We start from the raw sequence: 14,862 nt of genomic DNA on the forward strand, positions 1-14,862 counted from the left end.
GGAGTTTTCTTTTTTATCAAATCCTACGTTTAATATGTGTTCTATTCGATTATAAGAAATTTAAAAAAATTAAACAGTTTCATTTAATTTTTAAAGGGTATTGAATAGTCGACTTTTCAAAATAGCATTTCTCCCGCGCACTTTAATCTCTTGAGCTTTTATCGATACCCGGTGGTATGTTTCACCGGTCGCACAGCGGGCACACTGATAAGTTCCTCGCGGATTTTTTTTATCAACAGGTGTTGATTAATTGGCCAAAAACCTCGAAATGGGCGACGTTACAGGACTTAGCAATGCGGAGGCCGACGAGCTGTGCCAGAAGCCGGAGGCGTCCACCAAGGTGAGTCAATCCCCATGGAATCACCGCCACTTCACAGAGTGCCACTAACAACAGCACGCTTTCCATGCAGGACTTCCTCTTCCAGCAAACCATGTACCGCATTAAGGACCCGCGCCGGTCGCTGCCCTTCTACACGGGCGTCCTCGGCATGACCTTGCTGGTGAAACTGGACTTCCCCGAGGCCAAGTTCTCGCTGTACTTCCTGGGGTAAGGTCAATTGCGGCGGCTTATCTTAATACGTGCGATTCGACAGCGATATAATGACCAATTGCTTTCTTATCTGCCGCAGCTACGAGAACCACGCCGATGTGCCCAAGGATCCCAAGGAGCGCCGCAGCTGGGCGATGAGCCGCAAGGCCACCATTGAGCTGACCCAGTAAGTGGTATACTAAGTATATAGGTATAAATGTAGAACCATTTCGGGTTTAAATATCTGAGGAATAATGGATCTAACTTTAGGTTGCCAAATATTATTAAATTAGACTACCAGTTAATCCTCTTAAAAAATATTTCGTGAACCGTATAAAAACACAAGATTTACGTGCAAATTAAGTCGAACTTCCATAAGTAAAACGTAAATCCAAAGACTCCTATCTCAAAGGATCTATGAGTCGAACTAATCTTATTGGCAGTATATGAATGATAAAATCAATATTATTACTTAGGGCTAAGGGCCGGTTTCTCGAGTCCTTGTCAAAGTCCCTGATAGCTATCTGATTGAAAAACTTAAATACCAGATAAACTGTTCGTAAAAGCAAATCGGCTTTCTCGACTGCTTTAATTTATCTGAACGAGAAACAATTACAGAGTGCTGTTAACGCACAGAATTATGCTGTGAAGGGCAAAAAATGGCGTGCTTCGATTATTTCATCAGCTGTTTGGGTTTATTTCAAGGGAAAAGTCAGCTGTGATTTCTTGGTTGGCTTTGGGAAATCAGCTGTCATTCTATCGAGCCGAAAACGCTTAACAGGGACTCCGAGTCCCTGTCAAAGTTAGCTCTCACATTGGTGCTCGAGAAAGCCAAAATGCCTTAGCAGGGACTTTATCTGTTCGAGAAATGTTAGCCGGCACTCGAGAAACCGGCCCTAAGTAAGAGAATTTTTAAGGTGTCAGAAGTTGGATCGATATAGTAGTAGTTTTATTGGCCACCAATTAAAAGTCCAAAATTTATTTTTTTCAAAGCGTATTTGCCTTCCCTTTTTTTCTAAAGCTTTCTAATTTTTATTAGAAAATTGTTTTAAAAAAAGTTCCAAAGCATTATTAATATTATCTAAAGTACATTTTTAGAACTAATAGGTGTGATATCGTTAACCGATTATTATCTTTACTAACTTCTTTGTCTTACCATAGCAACTGGGGTACTGAGAGCGACCCGGATCAGAGCTACCACACCGGCAACACCGATCCCCGTGGCTTCGGACACATCGGACTGATGGTACCCGACGTTTACGCCGCCTGCCAGCGGTAAGTGATGGGTGCTGAAAAGTTTCTTCCCTCTAATCATACGTTCCCCCACCCACCACAGCTTCCAGGACCTCGGCGTTGACTTCGTGAAGAAGCCCGACGATGGCCGCATGAAGGGACTGGCCTTCATCAAGGACCCCGACGGCTACTGGATCGAGATCTTCAATGCCCACTCCGTCTAGTCTGGCTGGCAGATAGCTTTTAGTTTGTTCCTTAATTGCCTGCGCCACATCTGAGCTGCCCAGTGAAGCCATGATAAAATAAATGAGAAATTGTCGAACAATTGGGCTGTGGACCTCATTCATTCACCTGCTGCTGCAGCTGTCAGCTCGGGCCCCAAAAATAATTGGCTCCCGTGTCCTTGCCGGCTTGGTATTTTCACACGCTAATTATTATTTACATCGCGGACAGCCGAGCTTTTTGATAAGCAAATGTGTTACTCACTCGCACATGGGGTGTTTGCCCAGACGGTCTGCGAATGTCCTGCGAACACGGGGGTGGTGGCTGGCCACTAATAATAGTCAAATATGGGAGCGCATTATTTGTTCGGTGTCGAATATGGCGTTTTGCAATTTAAGGTCGTGTATTTGGCCACTCGAGAACAGTTCTCGTCCGGAGGTCCTGCTGCGAGTGTCCCGCGTTTGGAAGCACCATGGAGATATCCCAGCCCAGCATCGGCATCTTCTACATCAGCAAAGTGTTGGCTTTGGCTCCATATGCCACGCTGCGGAATCCCAAGGGCCAGGTGGAAATCGGTCGAAGTTGGTTTTTCACGGTCTACTCGGCCACATTGACAGTGGTGATGGGTGAGTGGGGGTCTTATTGATAAGGGGAAACCTTTCGACTGATAGCTGTCCAAATATGTTTAGTTTTCTTAACCTACCGAGGTCTCTTGTTCGATGCTAATTCCGAAATACCCGTGCGGTAAGTACTTATGTTTTCTACTTATAAAGTCCCCAGTCCTGTGTCGTTTTTTTCTAATCTGTTTAGGGCCGGTTTCTCGAGTGCCGGCTAACATTTCTCGAACAGATAAAGTCCCTGCTAAGGCATTTTGGCTTTCTCGAGCATAAATGTGAGAGCTAGCTTTGACAGGGACTCGGAGTCCCTGTTAAGCGTTTTCGACTCGATAGAATGACAGCTGATTTCCCAAAGCCAACTATGAAGAAGAAACGAAATCACAGCTGACTTTTCCTTTAAATTATACACAAACAGCTGATGAAATAATCGAAGCATGCCATTTTTTGCGCTTCACAGCACAATTCTGTGCGTTAACAGCACTCTGTAATTGTTTCTCGTTCAGATAAATTAAAGCAGTCGAGAAAGCGGATTTGCTTTTACGAACAGTTTATCTGGTATTTAAGTTTTTCGAACAGATAGCTATCAGGGACTTTGACAGGGACTCGAGAAACCGGCCCTTAGTGTTCGTCCTATCCTCGGGTTTCAAAATAATGGCACTTACAACGAAATCCATCAATATATAAAAAAAAACTTTATTTGTAAAATAACTTATAACGGAAGTGCCACTATTCTGATCACTTCTATGTATTTCCCTTTCTCAATTTTTCTCTATCTAATCATCACCTTTGGTCCCTTCTAAACACATTTCGATCTTGATCAATTAATTGCTCTGACAAACTGCAAACAAAACCAACCAACAAATCAAAAGTGCATCTTTTAGAATGAAGTCGGCAACTTCGAAGGTGGTGACGGCACTGGACGTTTCGGTAGTGGTCATGGCCATCGTATCGGGTGTTTACTGTGGCCTTTTTAGCCTGAACGACACTCTCGAGCTGAACGCTCGCCTCAACAAGGTGAGGTCACAGTCGCCAAAGGTCCCCGTCCCTTGAATTTCTATAAACTGTGTGAAACCCCTTTTAGATCGACAACACCTTAAATGCCTACAACAACTTCCGGAGGGATCGGTGGAGAGCTTTGGCCATGGCTGCGGTCTCCTTGGTGGCTATAGCCCTTCTAGTCGGTCTGGATGTGGGAACCTGGATGCGCATTGCCCAGGATATGAACATAGCGCAGTCGGATACGGGTGGGTACCAAGAAAAAACCCTAAAATTTGTTAGGCCATAGAAAAAATTTGGGTAAAAATTAATATTTGTATTTTGTCTAAAACAAATCAACAAATTGCCAAAACATCGAAATTTATATCGCGTTGAGTTGATAATAAATTTTCCAGTCGATTGGCGTTAAAATCTTTAAACTTCAACTTTGGAAAATTAAAAAAAAAAAGACGTGCAATCCCCTATGAAAAATGTAAAAATTTGCACAAAGAATTTTTTGACATGTTTTTCAAAGAGATGATTACGTTGCTTTATTAGTAAAGCATCCTTTTAACTGAAGCACTTATTTTAACATAATTACGACGAAAAAACTCATAAAAATCTCGTTTTTGTAAAAAATGCTCAATTCCTAGTTCCTAAAAAATTTAATTATGGAAAAAAATTAGCCATCTTCAGCCCTTATTTTTTTGTATATATAAACAAAAAACGTATTCCTCATTGTCATTAATTAAATGAAATCCAACATTTCCCCTTCTTTTCTTTTCCTTTATCTTACAGAGCTCAATGTGCATTGGTATATCCCGTTTTACAGTCTCTACTTCGTCCTCACGGGCTTGCAAGTGAACTTTGCAAACACCGCTTACGGATTGGGCAGGCGTTTTAGACGCCTAAACAGGATGCTTTCCAGCAGTTTTCTGGGCGGTAGGTACTCCTTATATCCACCAGGGTCCTTAAATTAGTTGTGAACCTTTCCGCACACAGAAAACAACGCCTCCAGTGCCATTAAGCCCCAAAAAGTCAGCACTGTGAAGAACATCAGCATGAATCGTCCCTCGATGCCATCGGCGTTGCACGCCAGTCTGACGAAGCTGAACAGCGAAACTCTGCCCAGTGATTCTCCAGGTGACAAGGCCCGCAGTCTGGTCCTCAACGTGGAGTTACTCAAATTGGGTTATTTTCCAGCCAAGAACAAGGGTCTGCTCCTCAAGTCCTTGGCCGACAGTCACGAGTCGCTGGGCAAGTGTGTCCACCTTTTGTCCAAGTATATAGTTTTACTACTTCCCATGCAAGTTTGCTTCTTAATCTCTCCATCTTTTAATAGCTCCTTTGGCGTTGCGGTGCTCTTCATCCTGGTCTCTTGTCTGCTGCATCTGGTGGCTACCGCCTACTTCCTCTTCTTGGAACTGCTCAGCAAGCGGGACAACGGCTATCTGTGGGTGCAGATGCTTTGGATATGCTTTCATTTCCTGCGACTGCTCATGGTGGTGGAGCCCTGTCACCTGGCTGCCAGAGAATCGCGCAAAACCATTCAGATTGTCTGTGAGATCGAGCGGAAGGTGCACGAGCCCATTCTCGCGGAAGCGGTGAAGAAGTTCTGGCAGCAGTTACTCGTGGTCGATGCCGACTTCTCCGCCTGCGGACTGTGTCGCGTGAATCGCACGATCCTAACATCGGTAATGAACCCGACATCTATAAAATAATACAATAAAATCTATTCATTATGATTCTTTTACTTTCTTTCAGTTCGCGTCCGCCATAGCCACCTATCTCGTGATACTTATTCAGTTCCAAAGGACCAACGGCTAGGAGGCAGCTATTAGATATACAAAAAGTGGCTTCTTTTATTAACACTATTCACTAAACGGAGTTCTTGGATATTAATGATCTGTTAAAGGTGTCTATGTGCTTAGGTTTTAATTTAGCAAACAATAAAAAGCGAAACGGTTTATCTCTGAACCTTTTAAAATTCCCACATCCATATCCATGATCCCCTCCCAATATTACACCTAGCCAGAAATGGGGGATTTAGAAACCCTTCTGGTACTGCTTGGTCTCCATTCGCTGCTGCAGCAACTCCAGCTGTCGTTTCGCCTCGCACTGCGGGAAGTTGTTCAGGTCGTAATATTGAGGCGCCAGGGTGAACAACCATTCAGCTAAAAGGGAAACAATTATTAAAATATGCTTATATACTAAATTTAAGGTATCACTACTTACGCTTCACATCCGTCACTGTGCGGATGTAGTTCTTTGTGGTCAGCACAAACTCATTGTAGATTACCCAGTCGGGCTTGTGGTCCAGACATGTTGACGGATGCAGCTGCACGTTCTGGTTGTCCTTGATGGTTAGATAGTGTCCGGTGCGCTCCAGATGGGCCACCTGCATGAAGAAGCCCTGCACGAGGGCCTTGCGTATGTTCACATAGTAGTCCTTCGAGGTGAACTCGGTGCTCGTGCGACGCAAGTTGAAGCGGTCCATAATCCTGGCCAGCTGCTGGCGCACATTGTCCGCGCTCTTTAGCGAGCGGAAGTTGATGAAGTTCTCGTAGCACCAGTTGGGATCCTCACTGCCTGAAATGGTCATTGAAAATCGGATAAGTTTGTGCTTAGAAAAATGTTGTATCTGGTTTACTTACTCTGCTTGAAGGCGTGATAGACGTTCAGCAAGGTCAGGTGGTCCCCGTCAATGTGGGCGAATCGCATCTTGGCCTCGTCGGCTGCTTTCTTGGCCTCGTTGGGACGCACAAAGCATTGCGGAACTTTGGCACGTTTGAATTGGTTGGGTTTCGATTAAGCGCAAGTTCAAAACAATTTTTTACATAAACAAATAGATTGTGCTTACTTTTGGTCAGCTAGGCAATCTAGAGGCTTGATTCAAAGATTGATTGCATTTGTGAGTTGCAAGTGCGTTTGGGTATTATTTAAAAAAGGAAAAAACACAATCTTCGAGACGTAAATGCCGCTCATCATTCCATTTGAATAATGGGCCAGAGGCTTGAGCTTTTCAACGCATGTGCAACTTTTCTTTTCGAGTTGAATGCAAAGAACAAATAAATTGAAAAAACTTTTTCCTTTGCATTGTTGCTTAAGAAATTAATTAAATTCTGTCCTAGTTGAGTCTGGGTTGTCCGATTAGGAATAAATGTAACCCGAAACCTTACAGAGATTTTCAATTTGAAAAGCAAACAAGATCACGGTGGCCACTTGGAAAGACATACTATAAATTAAGTTATAATTCAAGAGAATTTAATAGAGATTTTAAAGATTCTTTGCTATCAAAAGTGGCAGCCGTGAAACCTAAAAGCCCGCCCATTTGTGCAAAACCTAATCTGTACTCCTTAATTTAAGCCAAGACAGTTTTTTGATTTATCTCACCCGACAACATGGCCGTTATGGAAAGTATCTCGTTGGAGCAGTTGTGCTGGCAGCTGGCGATCAGCATCTTCGCCAGCTGCGGATCCAAGGGGAACTCGGACATGACGGCGCCCAGGTCAGTCAGATTGCCGTCGTCATCCAGGGCGGCCAGATAGTTGAGCAGCTCCAGGGCACGCATTAAAGTCTCTGGAGCAGGGGGATCCATAAAGTCAAAGTGCACCAGATCATCGATGCCTAGTTTCTTGAGCTGAAGGACCACAGTGCCTGTATATAGAAAACAAATCAATATTAGGATGAGGTGAAAAGATCTAGTATTGGTAAACATTACCCAAGTTGGAGCGCAGGATCTCGGGATAGGTGTTGTCCTGCATCTCGTTCTTAAAAGCCTTCTCCGTGTACAGGCGGAAACACTTTCCTGGACGCGTACGACCGGCACGACCGGCTCGCTGCTGGGCTGAAGCCTTCGAGATGGGCGACACAAGCAGACTCTCCACTCGGATGCGAGGATTGTACACCTTCTGCTTGGCGAAGCCCGGATCGATCACGAACACCACGCCGTCAATGGTGAGCGAGGTCTCGGCGATGTTGGTGGACACCACCACCTTGCGTCCAATGGCGCCATTGGCATTTGGCGGCGGTGCAGCCTCGAAAATGCGCTGCTGCAAATTCGGAGGCAGCGTGGAGTAAAGGGGAATGCACTTCAGCTCGCCGATCTCCGAGCCAAGATTGTCGATCTCGCGCTTGATACGCTTGCAGGCCTCCTCGATTTCCTCTTGGCCCGTGAGGAACATAAGAATGTCACCTAGAAGGGGAGAATAGAATGAGAATGAATTCTGCAATAATAACTTCAACCATATTCGATTACGATTTGAAAGCAGATCACTTAGCTTGCAGTTTTACATATCGTAAACAAATTCTGGGAGATGGATTTACACATTTCTCAGCACTTCTCTTAAATTTAATTTGAATTGAAGTTAGAGCCCTGCGTGAATCATTAAATTTTTGTTGTATGCCATGAAATTTCTGATTTCTTGAATTTAATTCTATGTGAAATAAATTGAATGTTTTTCTAGTTAATTTCGAATTGAATAAATAAATGAATAATTTTTATGATTTTTTTTGAATTTGCCAGATTTTTTTGTGCTTTCTTTTGAGAACGAAAAGTGGAAAATGTTTAACAAATCAATGTTAACTGCTTAGAAAATAAAATTCATGCAGATTTAATCACAGAATTATGGCCCTTTCTTCTTCAAAAGAAATTGTGGTCAAAATTCTAATTAATTCATTCATATAAAATATAAAAAATTCAAAATAATTCATTAAATCCATTCATGCAGAGCTCTAATTGAAATTATTTGGATGAGTAGATAGAGGTAACTCCTTAGTAACTTATAGCTATTAACTTAATATAATGATTAAGGGCAAATCATAATAATTAATTACCCTCAATTTCCTCGCACATGTGAATCTGGATGACCGTGCGAATGGCGGCCTCCAGGTAGTCCCTCTCGGGCTCCGGCGTGTAGAAGATCTCCACGGGATGCGTGCGACCCGGAACGTTCATGAGCGGAGCGTTGTCGAAGTACTGCTGGAACTTGCCGGCGTCCAATGTGGCCGACATGACCACCAGCTTGAGGTCGTTGCGCTGCCGGATGACCTCCTTGAGCACGCCCATCAGTATGTCGGTGGCCAGCGTGCGCTCGTGGGCCTCGTCGAGCAGGATGACCTGGTACTGCTCCAGCATGGGATCGGACATGGCCTCGCGCAGCAGCATACCGTCGGTCATATACTTCAGCAGCGTCTTGGCCGAGGAGCAGTCCTCGAAACGGATGGAGTAGCCGACCTCCTCGCCCAGGTTCACGTCCATCTCCTCGGAGACGCGCTGGGCCACGGACATGGCGGCCACTCGACGTGGCTGGGTGCAGGAGACGCCCTTGCGTCCCTTGGACACCGCGAAGTCGACGCACCACTGCGGAATCTGCGTAGTCTTGCCCGAACCCGTCTCGCCCACCAGCACGATGCACTGGTGCTGGCTGAGCAGCCGCATGAAGTCCGCCTGGTACTCGAACACGGGCAGCGCGATGCGCTTCTTGTAGAGATTCTGGTAGCGCTGCGAGTACGGCTTGTTGGTCAGCGGGTTCATCGTGGGCGGCTGCTTGTTCGGCACGAATCCGCCCAGGATTTGGGCCACCGTGCCGGCCGCCGCTGCCGCCGCCGACGAGGAGGAGGACGCCTCCGAGTCCCTGGGGGAAAGTCTGGATTAAACTATGGCCCATTGGATAGTTCGATGCACTCACTTCTTCGCCTTGCTGCCGTAGGTCTCCCCCACTTCGATTCGACGCTTGGACATGCTGATTTGGGCTGCTTAGCTAGAATTAATTCTCGAAACGAAGCGTTTTGCGCAAAAAAAACACGCGCTCAGTGTGACCTTAAACGAATACCTAACGTGCCGAGCAAATATACCAAGTAATACTTAAAATAATGAGGTTTAGTGAAGACTTGACCCCTGTGTTGCAATTGTATCGATAACAGAATGCATATGGCGCCATTTTTAAAACATGTAAAGTAACTAACGAATTTCTTGAGTTTAAAACAGTTTATTAATTGTTGTAGCTATCAACGAATATTAGTTAGTTCGTCTGCTTGAAGGGGGAGATTATTCTGTGACAATCAGGGGTGTCATAGACATCTCTTCAAACCCAATTTGCCCCTAGAAGTAAATTTCGGTGTCACAGTTTGCTTAATAAATCGTAATATTCATGCATAATTAATATTAACCTATTTCATATCCATGAATGGAAATTCTCTTAAAATATAACGTACCCAATTTAAAAAATATTATCAGTACCTAACTTTGGTATTTTCGGTATATTCTGGCGCTATGGCTGCGGTCACACTATCACTGTATCGATTCGGAGTTGCGCTAAGTTTTTTGCAAGTGTTTTGGGGCCCAAAAATGCGCATCAAAGCGCAGGAGGCCGAATGAAAGAGCTGCGCCGCGACCAGGACACAAGCAACAACCATGGAAATACCCATTCAGGTGGCCGTGCGCATTTACCCGCACAGGGAGCTCAAGCAACTGAAGGAGAGCTTCGCAGCCCCCGCAGAGGGAATCAAAAAGGATGCGGTGGCGGAGGCGGAGGATGAGGGGGCGGACTCCAAGGACACTGCGGATGAAGTTGCGGAGGCGGTGCCGGAAAAGGATGCCCCGGAGCCAAGGGATCCGAAGGATCGCAATGGGAATGACGAGGAGGAGCCAAAGCCACCTGCGGACGCCAATGGCAATGATAGTAATCCCAAGGATTCTGAGTCGGAATATTGCGTCCAGGCCATCCCCATCAGCGCCTCCGCTTTGGGACTGCCCAGTGCCCTGCCTGGAGGCGATCCCATGGACAGCATTGCGGCGGGACTCATCCAAGTCGGTCCCCACACCGTGCCCGTCACCCACGCCCTTCCAAGCAGCAGCTCCCAGGAGCAGGTGTACCACCAGACGGTCTTTCCGCTCATCACCCTGTTCCTCGAGGGCTTCGATGCATCCGTGGTCACCTACGGGCAGCGGGGCCAGGGCAAGAGCTATACTCTGTACGGAAATGTCCTAGAGAATGGTCAAAAGCAGTCCACCGAGGGAGTCGTCCACCTCTGCGTGCGAGACATCTTTTCGCACATTTCCTCGCACCCAGGTGAGTTTTTCCCAGAAGTCTAGTTGGCATTTATACTCATCCTTTCCTTTTACAGAACGCACCTATGCCATAAACGTGGGATTCGTGGAGATTTGCGGCGGCGAAGTGTGCGATCTGTTGGGCATGGGCAACATACATTGCAACAACGTGGAGGCCGTCTTCCGCTGGCTGCAGGCGGGTCTCTCGGCGCGTCAATCCCTGCCCGCCCATACGCTATTCACGCTCACGCTGGAGCAGCAATGGGTGTCCAAGGAGGGGCTGCTGCAGCATCGCCTGTCCACCGCCAGTTTCTCCGATCTGTGCGGCACGGAACGCTTTGGCGAGCCGCCACCCGGACGACCACGCGATGCCGGCCTGCATATGCTGGAGCAGGTGATCAGCACTCTCACCGATCCCGGCCTCATGTACGGGGTCAATGGCAACATTCCGTATGGCCAGACCACTCTAACCACGCTGCTAAAGGACTCGTTCGGTGGCCGGGCTCAGACGCTCGTCATCCTGTGCGTTTCGCCGCTGGAGGAACATCTGGCCGAGACCCTGGGCAACCTGCAGTTCGCCTTTAAGGTTCAGTGCGTGCGCAATTTCGTCATCATGAACACCTACTCCGATGACAACACGATGATCGTCCGGCCGCAAGAGGCTCTGCCGAATTCCAATCCCGCAGCTGGACCTTTGGCGCAGGCGGGGCTGGGCGACAACTTTGGCCTGCAGTTCGCAGCCAGTCGGTGGTCCAAGTTGGTCACCAATGCCGAGGGTTTGTTTGCCAAGTAAGGGGATAAACTATTCCTTATGTGAATCTCTTTAAAACTAATTTACTTACAGGCTAATGGACTCGAAGCTGATCAGTGAACTGGAGAAGGAGCAGATCGAGGAGTGGCTCTACCTGAAGCAGGAGTGCGAGGACTGCCTCAGCTCAACGGAGGCTATGCGCCAGCAGCAGAAGCAGCTGGTTCCCATCGAGGAGGCCGAGGAGCCGGAGGATCCGGAGGAGATCAATTCAGAAGCGGCCAATTCCGAGCCAGCCAACTCCGAGCCGCCAAACTCGGACAACGAAAACGACACGGACAATGAGTCGCAGCGTCCCGATCTGGACGACAAGATCGATGGCCTAATGGACGAGTTTCGGGACAAGACGGACGAGCTTATACTGGAAAAGCACGCCGATTACCTGACCAAACACCCCAAGGCGGTTATGCAGAGCCAGGAACGCGAAAACGAACCACAACCGCCGCCGCCGGCAGCAGAAAATGGCGAGGATCGCAAAACCAGCATCGGAGGTAAATAAACAGTCCATTTGAATAAGGAAACATTTAGATTTCCTGGCTTTACAGGTCGCAGGAGAAGCATTCAGCCGGGCGCCAGCTTGAGCACTGCAGAGCTGGCCATGCTCAATCGCGTAGCCTCCCAGCAGCCACCGCCGCCCATCGATCCCGATGCGGTTGTCGATCCCCTGGAAAGTTCCTCGGGCGAGGGACTCCGCCAGGCCGCCCTCGCCGCCGCCGCAGCCATTGCTCCCATCGAGCAGCTGCAGAAGAAGCTGCGCAAACTGGTGGCCGAGATCGAAGGCAAACAGCGGCAGTTGCGGGAAATCGAACAAACGATTAAGGTGAAGCAAAACATCATCGGCGAACTGATCAAGAACAGCGACACGCGTAGTCACGCCAAGCAGCGGTTTCACAAGAAGCGGGCCAAGCTGGAGGCCGAGTGCGACAAGGCCAAGAAGCAGCTGGGCAAGGCTCTAGTGCAGGGCCGCGAAAAGCCGGAGATCGAGCGCTGGACCACCATAATCGCGCATCTCGAGCGGAGGCTTGAGGATCTGAGTTCCATGAAGCACATTGCCGGTGAGAGTGGTCAGAAGGTGAAGAAGCTGCAGCAATCGGTGGCCGAGTCGCGAAAGCAGGTCGAAGATCTGGAGAAAAAATTGCGCAAGGAAGGCAAGTTGCGGGATCAAATGGAAGCAGAGTTGGCCAAGCTGCGGGAATCTCGCGACACGCCTGCGGGCAAAGAGCTAGTGAAGACCCAGAACCCAGATTCCCCAGAGCAGCATGGCCGCCAGTTGAAGGCGGTGCAGGCCAGGATCACACACCTCAATCACATACTCCGCGAGAAGTCGGACAACCTGGAGGAGCAGCCCGGAGCAGAGCAGCAGGAGAGCTTGCGTCACGAGATTCGCAACCTGCGCGGCACTCGCGATTTGCTGCTGGAGGAGCGCTGTCATCTGGATCGCAAGCTCAAGCGGGACAAAGTTTTAACCCAAAAGGAAGAACGCAAGTTGCTCGAGTGCGACGAGGCCATCGAGGCCATAGACGCGGCCATAGAATTCAAGAACGAGATGATCACGGGCCACCGCTCCATCGACACCAGCGATCGAATTGAGCGCGAGAAGGGCGAGCAGATGCTAATGGCCCGCTTGAATCGTCTGTCCACAGAGGAGATGCGCACGCTGTTGTACAAGTACTTCACCAAGGTGATCGATCTGCGTGACTCCTCGCGAAAGTTGGAGCTGCAGCTGGTGCAGTTGGAGCGAGAGCGAGATGCCTGGGAGTGGAAGGAGCGCGTTCTCTCGAATGCCGTGCGTCAGGCCAGACTTGAAGGCGAACGAAATGCCGTGCTGTTGCAGCGGCAGCACGAGATGAAGCTCACCCTGATGCTGCGTCACATGGCCGAGGAAACGTCGGCTAGCTCGGCCAGCTACGGAGAACGAGCCCTGGCCCCGGCCACTACTGCATCCTCGCCAGCGCAGGCGAACAGCGATTTCGACTACGATGATTTCTACAAGGCGACCGGCAGTAATCCCGGCAAGGCGCTGGTCAAGGCGTCTAAACCGCTGCCCACTGGCTCGGCGCTGGACAAGTACAAGGATAAGGAGCAGCGCAGTGGACGCAACATCTTCGCCAAGTTCCATGTCCTCACCCGGTATGCGTCGGCTGCTGCAGGCGGTTCCTCGGGCTCCACGGCTGAAGAGTCCACGGCCCTGATTGAGTCAACCACTACGGCCACGGCGACGACCACCACCACAACTTCGACTACTACGGGAGCTGTGGGAAAAGTCAAGGATAAGGCTCTAGTCAGCTTTAGGCCGGAGCAGCTGAAGCGACTAATGCCAGCGCCAACGGCCACGAAGGTGACGCGCCAGAAGAACAAGATAATTATCCAGGACGCCAGTCGTCGTAATTAAATACGAATTTAATCATTTCCAGGGCGATTTTATCAGGTTAAGCCAAATAGCCATAGGCCATGTATCGAAAACTAGCCACCAAAATAACAAAGGCGACATATTTTACTTCTCTAAAAATATCTAGTTCATTACAAGTTCGAATATTGCAGAATGAAATTATATTTTTAAAGATAAAAAGTATTTTATAAAACATAATTTTCTTAGATGTCGCCTGCGTTACTTCAATGGTTAGAGTTCGATGATAGCATATTAATTGCGTGGCAAGAAAACTCATAGCCCGGCCACAAGTACTGAACAAGTTTCGTCCACAGTCATGACACAAATAGACTCGACACGGTTCTCATTCTGACTCTTTAGCTGGAGAGCATTTATTTTACAAACCTTTACACATAAACCTAGCATACGAATGTAACTATCCTCATGAGATTCAACTGTAAAGACTTGACCTGCTACTTAAGATACTCGCAAAAAACAAACCATACATACAACTCGCTCAAAGTGTTGAATTTCTTCACCGTTTAACTTGTACATAACTATATTGTGTTAGTTTACCACCTAATTTAATTGATTTTGTTAGTTTTAGGTTAGTTGTAAACACTATTGTGTCTTCCCTCGTATTTTAATTGACATTTGTTACTACCCGAAATACTCGTACTTGATTACTTGATTAGTGTTAACTTTTATAAACTCTTCCACAAATGTATTTACCCTGTAAAACTTAAATATATTAACAATACTCGTGCTAAGATCTAATACTCATGTTGCACTTACATTTAAATGGTAAACTTTTTGGTTGTGTATGACGATTTTTGTGTTTGGCGATTCAGATTATTGTAATTACTAGAGATTGCATAATATTTCGATGACATATACAAGCGCATTCTAAAAAATAATAAAAGCATGCTAAATATTTGAAAGCAAAAATATTCCACTAAAAACGCTCGGCATTGCTTTGGTGTGTATATTGTTGGATAAGCGAATAAATATATATGAACATAATTAATCCCTATTTAAAGTGTTTATTATTAAGCTGGG

At 47.2% G+C, this 14,862-nt stretch overlaps 4 protein-coding genes across 7 annotated transcripts; 3 read left to right on the forward strand and 1 right to left on the reverse strand.

The window, feature by feature from the left end:
• Nucleotides 1-178: 178 nt before the first annotated feature.
• On the forward strand, nt 179-2,069 carry Glo1 (Glyoxalase 1). The gene is made up of 5 exons (XM_017146256.3): nt 179-340; nt 411-547; nt 630-716; nt 1,691-1,804; nt 1,866-2,069. Exons 1-5 carry the CDS (start codon nt 269-271, stop codon nt 1,984-1,986), a joined length of 531 nt encoding a protein of 176 aa, XP_017001745.2. The 5' UTR covers nt 179-268; the 3' UTR covers nt 1,987-2,069.
• Nucleotides 2,070-2,439: 370 nt separating this feature from the next.
• Gr43a (Gustatory receptor 43a) lies at nt 2,440-5,464 on the forward strand. Of its 3 annotated transcripts, XM_070212797.1 has the most exons (9): nt 2,440-2,610; nt 2,674-2,728; nt 3,483-3,615; nt 3,683-3,845; nt 4,375-4,518; nt 4,579-4,719; nt 4,780-4,858; nt 4,919-5,270; nt 5,341-5,464. In XM_070212797.1, exons 1-9 carry the CDS (start codon nt 2,457-2,459, stop codon nt 5,401-5,403), a joined length of 1,284 nt encoding a protein of 427 aa, XP_070068898.1. In that variant the 5' UTR covers nt 2,440-2,456; the 3' UTR covers nt 5,404-5,464. The 3 variants fall into 3 exon arrangements, with proteins under 3 accessions (XP_070068898.1, XP_017002241.3, XP_070068897.1); XM_017146752.3 differs by having other exon boundaries at nt 3,471-3,615; nt 4,579-4,858; XM_070212796.1 differs by having other exon boundaries at nt 4,579-4,858.
• Dhx15 (DEAH-box helicase 15) lies at nt 5,414-9,398 on the reverse strand. 2 transcript variants are annotated; one of them, XM_017146725.3, is made up of 7 exons: nt 9,267-9,398; nt 8,413-9,212; nt 7,298-7,771; nt 6,970-7,233; nt 6,231-6,353; nt 5,812-6,165; nt 5,414-5,750 (listed from the first exon to the last, which is right to left on the reverse strand). In XM_017146725.3, the coding sequence occupies exons 1-7, from the start codon at nt 9,317-9,319 to the stop codon at nt 5,623-5,625; spliced, it is 2,196 nt and encodes a 731-aa protein (XP_017002214.1). In that variant the 5' UTR covers nt 9,320-9,398; the 3' UTR covers nt 5,414-5,622. The 2 variants fall into 2 exon arrangements, with proteins under 2 accessions (XP_017002214.1, XP_017002222.1); XM_017146733.3 differs by lacking the exons at nt 5,414-5,750; nt 5,812-6,165 and having other exon boundaries at nt 6,345-6,462.
• Nucleotides 9,399-9,847: 449 nt separating this feature from the next.
• Nucleotides 9,848-14,833, forward strand: cos (kinesin-like protein costa). The gene is made up of 4 exons (XM_017146716.3): nt 9,848-10,649; nt 10,705-11,416; nt 11,472-11,926; nt 11,981-14,833. The coding sequence occupies exons 1-4, from the start codon at nt 9,992-9,994 to the stop codon at nt 13,825-13,827; spliced, it is 3,672 nt and encodes a 1,223-aa protein (XP_017002205.3). The 5' UTR covers nt 9,848-9,991; the 3' UTR covers nt 13,828-14,833.
• Nucleotides 14,834-14,862: the final 29 nt, after the last annotated feature.

Source organism: Drosophila takahashii, chromosome 2R (genome assembly GCF_030179915.1).
Source record: "Drosophila takahashii strain IR98-3 E-12201 chromosome 2R, DtakHiC1v2, whole genome shotgun sequence".
In the NCBI taxonomy this organism is placed as follows: Eukaryota; Metazoa; Arthropoda; class Insecta; order Diptera; family Drosophilidae; genus Drosophila; species Drosophila takahashii.

What these genes read in the sequence shown, in the direction of transcription:
- Dhx15 (XM_017146725.3), bottom strand. Translation starts at nt 9,319, where the DNA reads ATGTCCAAGCGTCGAATCGAAGTGGGGGAGACCTACGGCAGCAAGGCG. An exon ending in GATCCTGCGCTCCAACTTGG is followed by an intron (nt 7,234 to 7,297) that starts GTAATGTTTACC and finishes TTCTATATACAG; the next exon opens with GCACTGTGGTCCTTCAGCTC. An exon ending in CACAGTGACGGATGTGAAGC is followed by an intron (nt 5,751 to 5,811) that starts GTAAGTAGTGAT and finishes TTTCCCTTTTAG; the next exon opens with CTGAATGGTTGTTCACCCTG.
- cos (XM_017146716.3), top strand. Translation starts at nt 9,992, where the DNA reads ATGGAAATACCCATTCAGGTGGCCGTGCGCATTTACCCGCACAGGGAG. An exon ending in GCACATTTCCTCGCACCCAG is followed by an intron (nt 10,650 to 10,704) that starts GTGAGTTTTTCC and finishes TTCCTTTTACAG; the next exon opens with AACGCACCTATGCCATAAAC. An exon ending in TCGCAAAACCAGCATCGGAG is followed by an intron (nt 11,927 to 11,980) that starts GTAAATAAACAG and finishes CTGGCTTTACAG; the next exon opens with GTCGCAGGAGAAGCATTCAG.
- Gr43a (XM_017146752.3), top strand. Translation starts at nt 2,457, where the DNA reads ATGGAGATATCCCAGCCCAGCATCGGCATCTTCTACATCAGCAAAGTG. An exon ending in CACATTGACAGTGGTGATGG is followed by an intron (nt 2,611 to 2,673) that starts GTGAGTGGGGGT and finishes AAATATGTTTAG; the next exon opens with TTTTCTTAACCTACCGAGGT. An exon ending in CATAGCGCAGTCGGATACGG is followed by an intron (nt 3,846 to 4,374) that starts GTGGGTACCAAG and finishes TTTATCTTACAG; the next exon opens with AGCTCAATGTGCATTGGTAT.
- Glo1 (XM_017146256.3), top strand. Translation starts at nt 269, where the DNA reads ATGGGCGACGTTACAGGACTTAGCAATGCGGAGGCCGACGAGCTGTGC. An exon ending in AGCCGGAGGCGTCCACCAAG is followed by an intron (nt 341 to 410) that starts GTGAGTCAATCC and finishes CTTTCCATGCAG; the next exon opens with GACTTCCTCTTCCAGCAAAC. An exon ending in GCCACCATTGAGCTGACCCA is followed by an intron (nt 717 to 1,690) that starts GTAAGTGGTATA and finishes GTCTTACCATAG; the next exon opens with CAACTGGGGTACTGAGAGCG.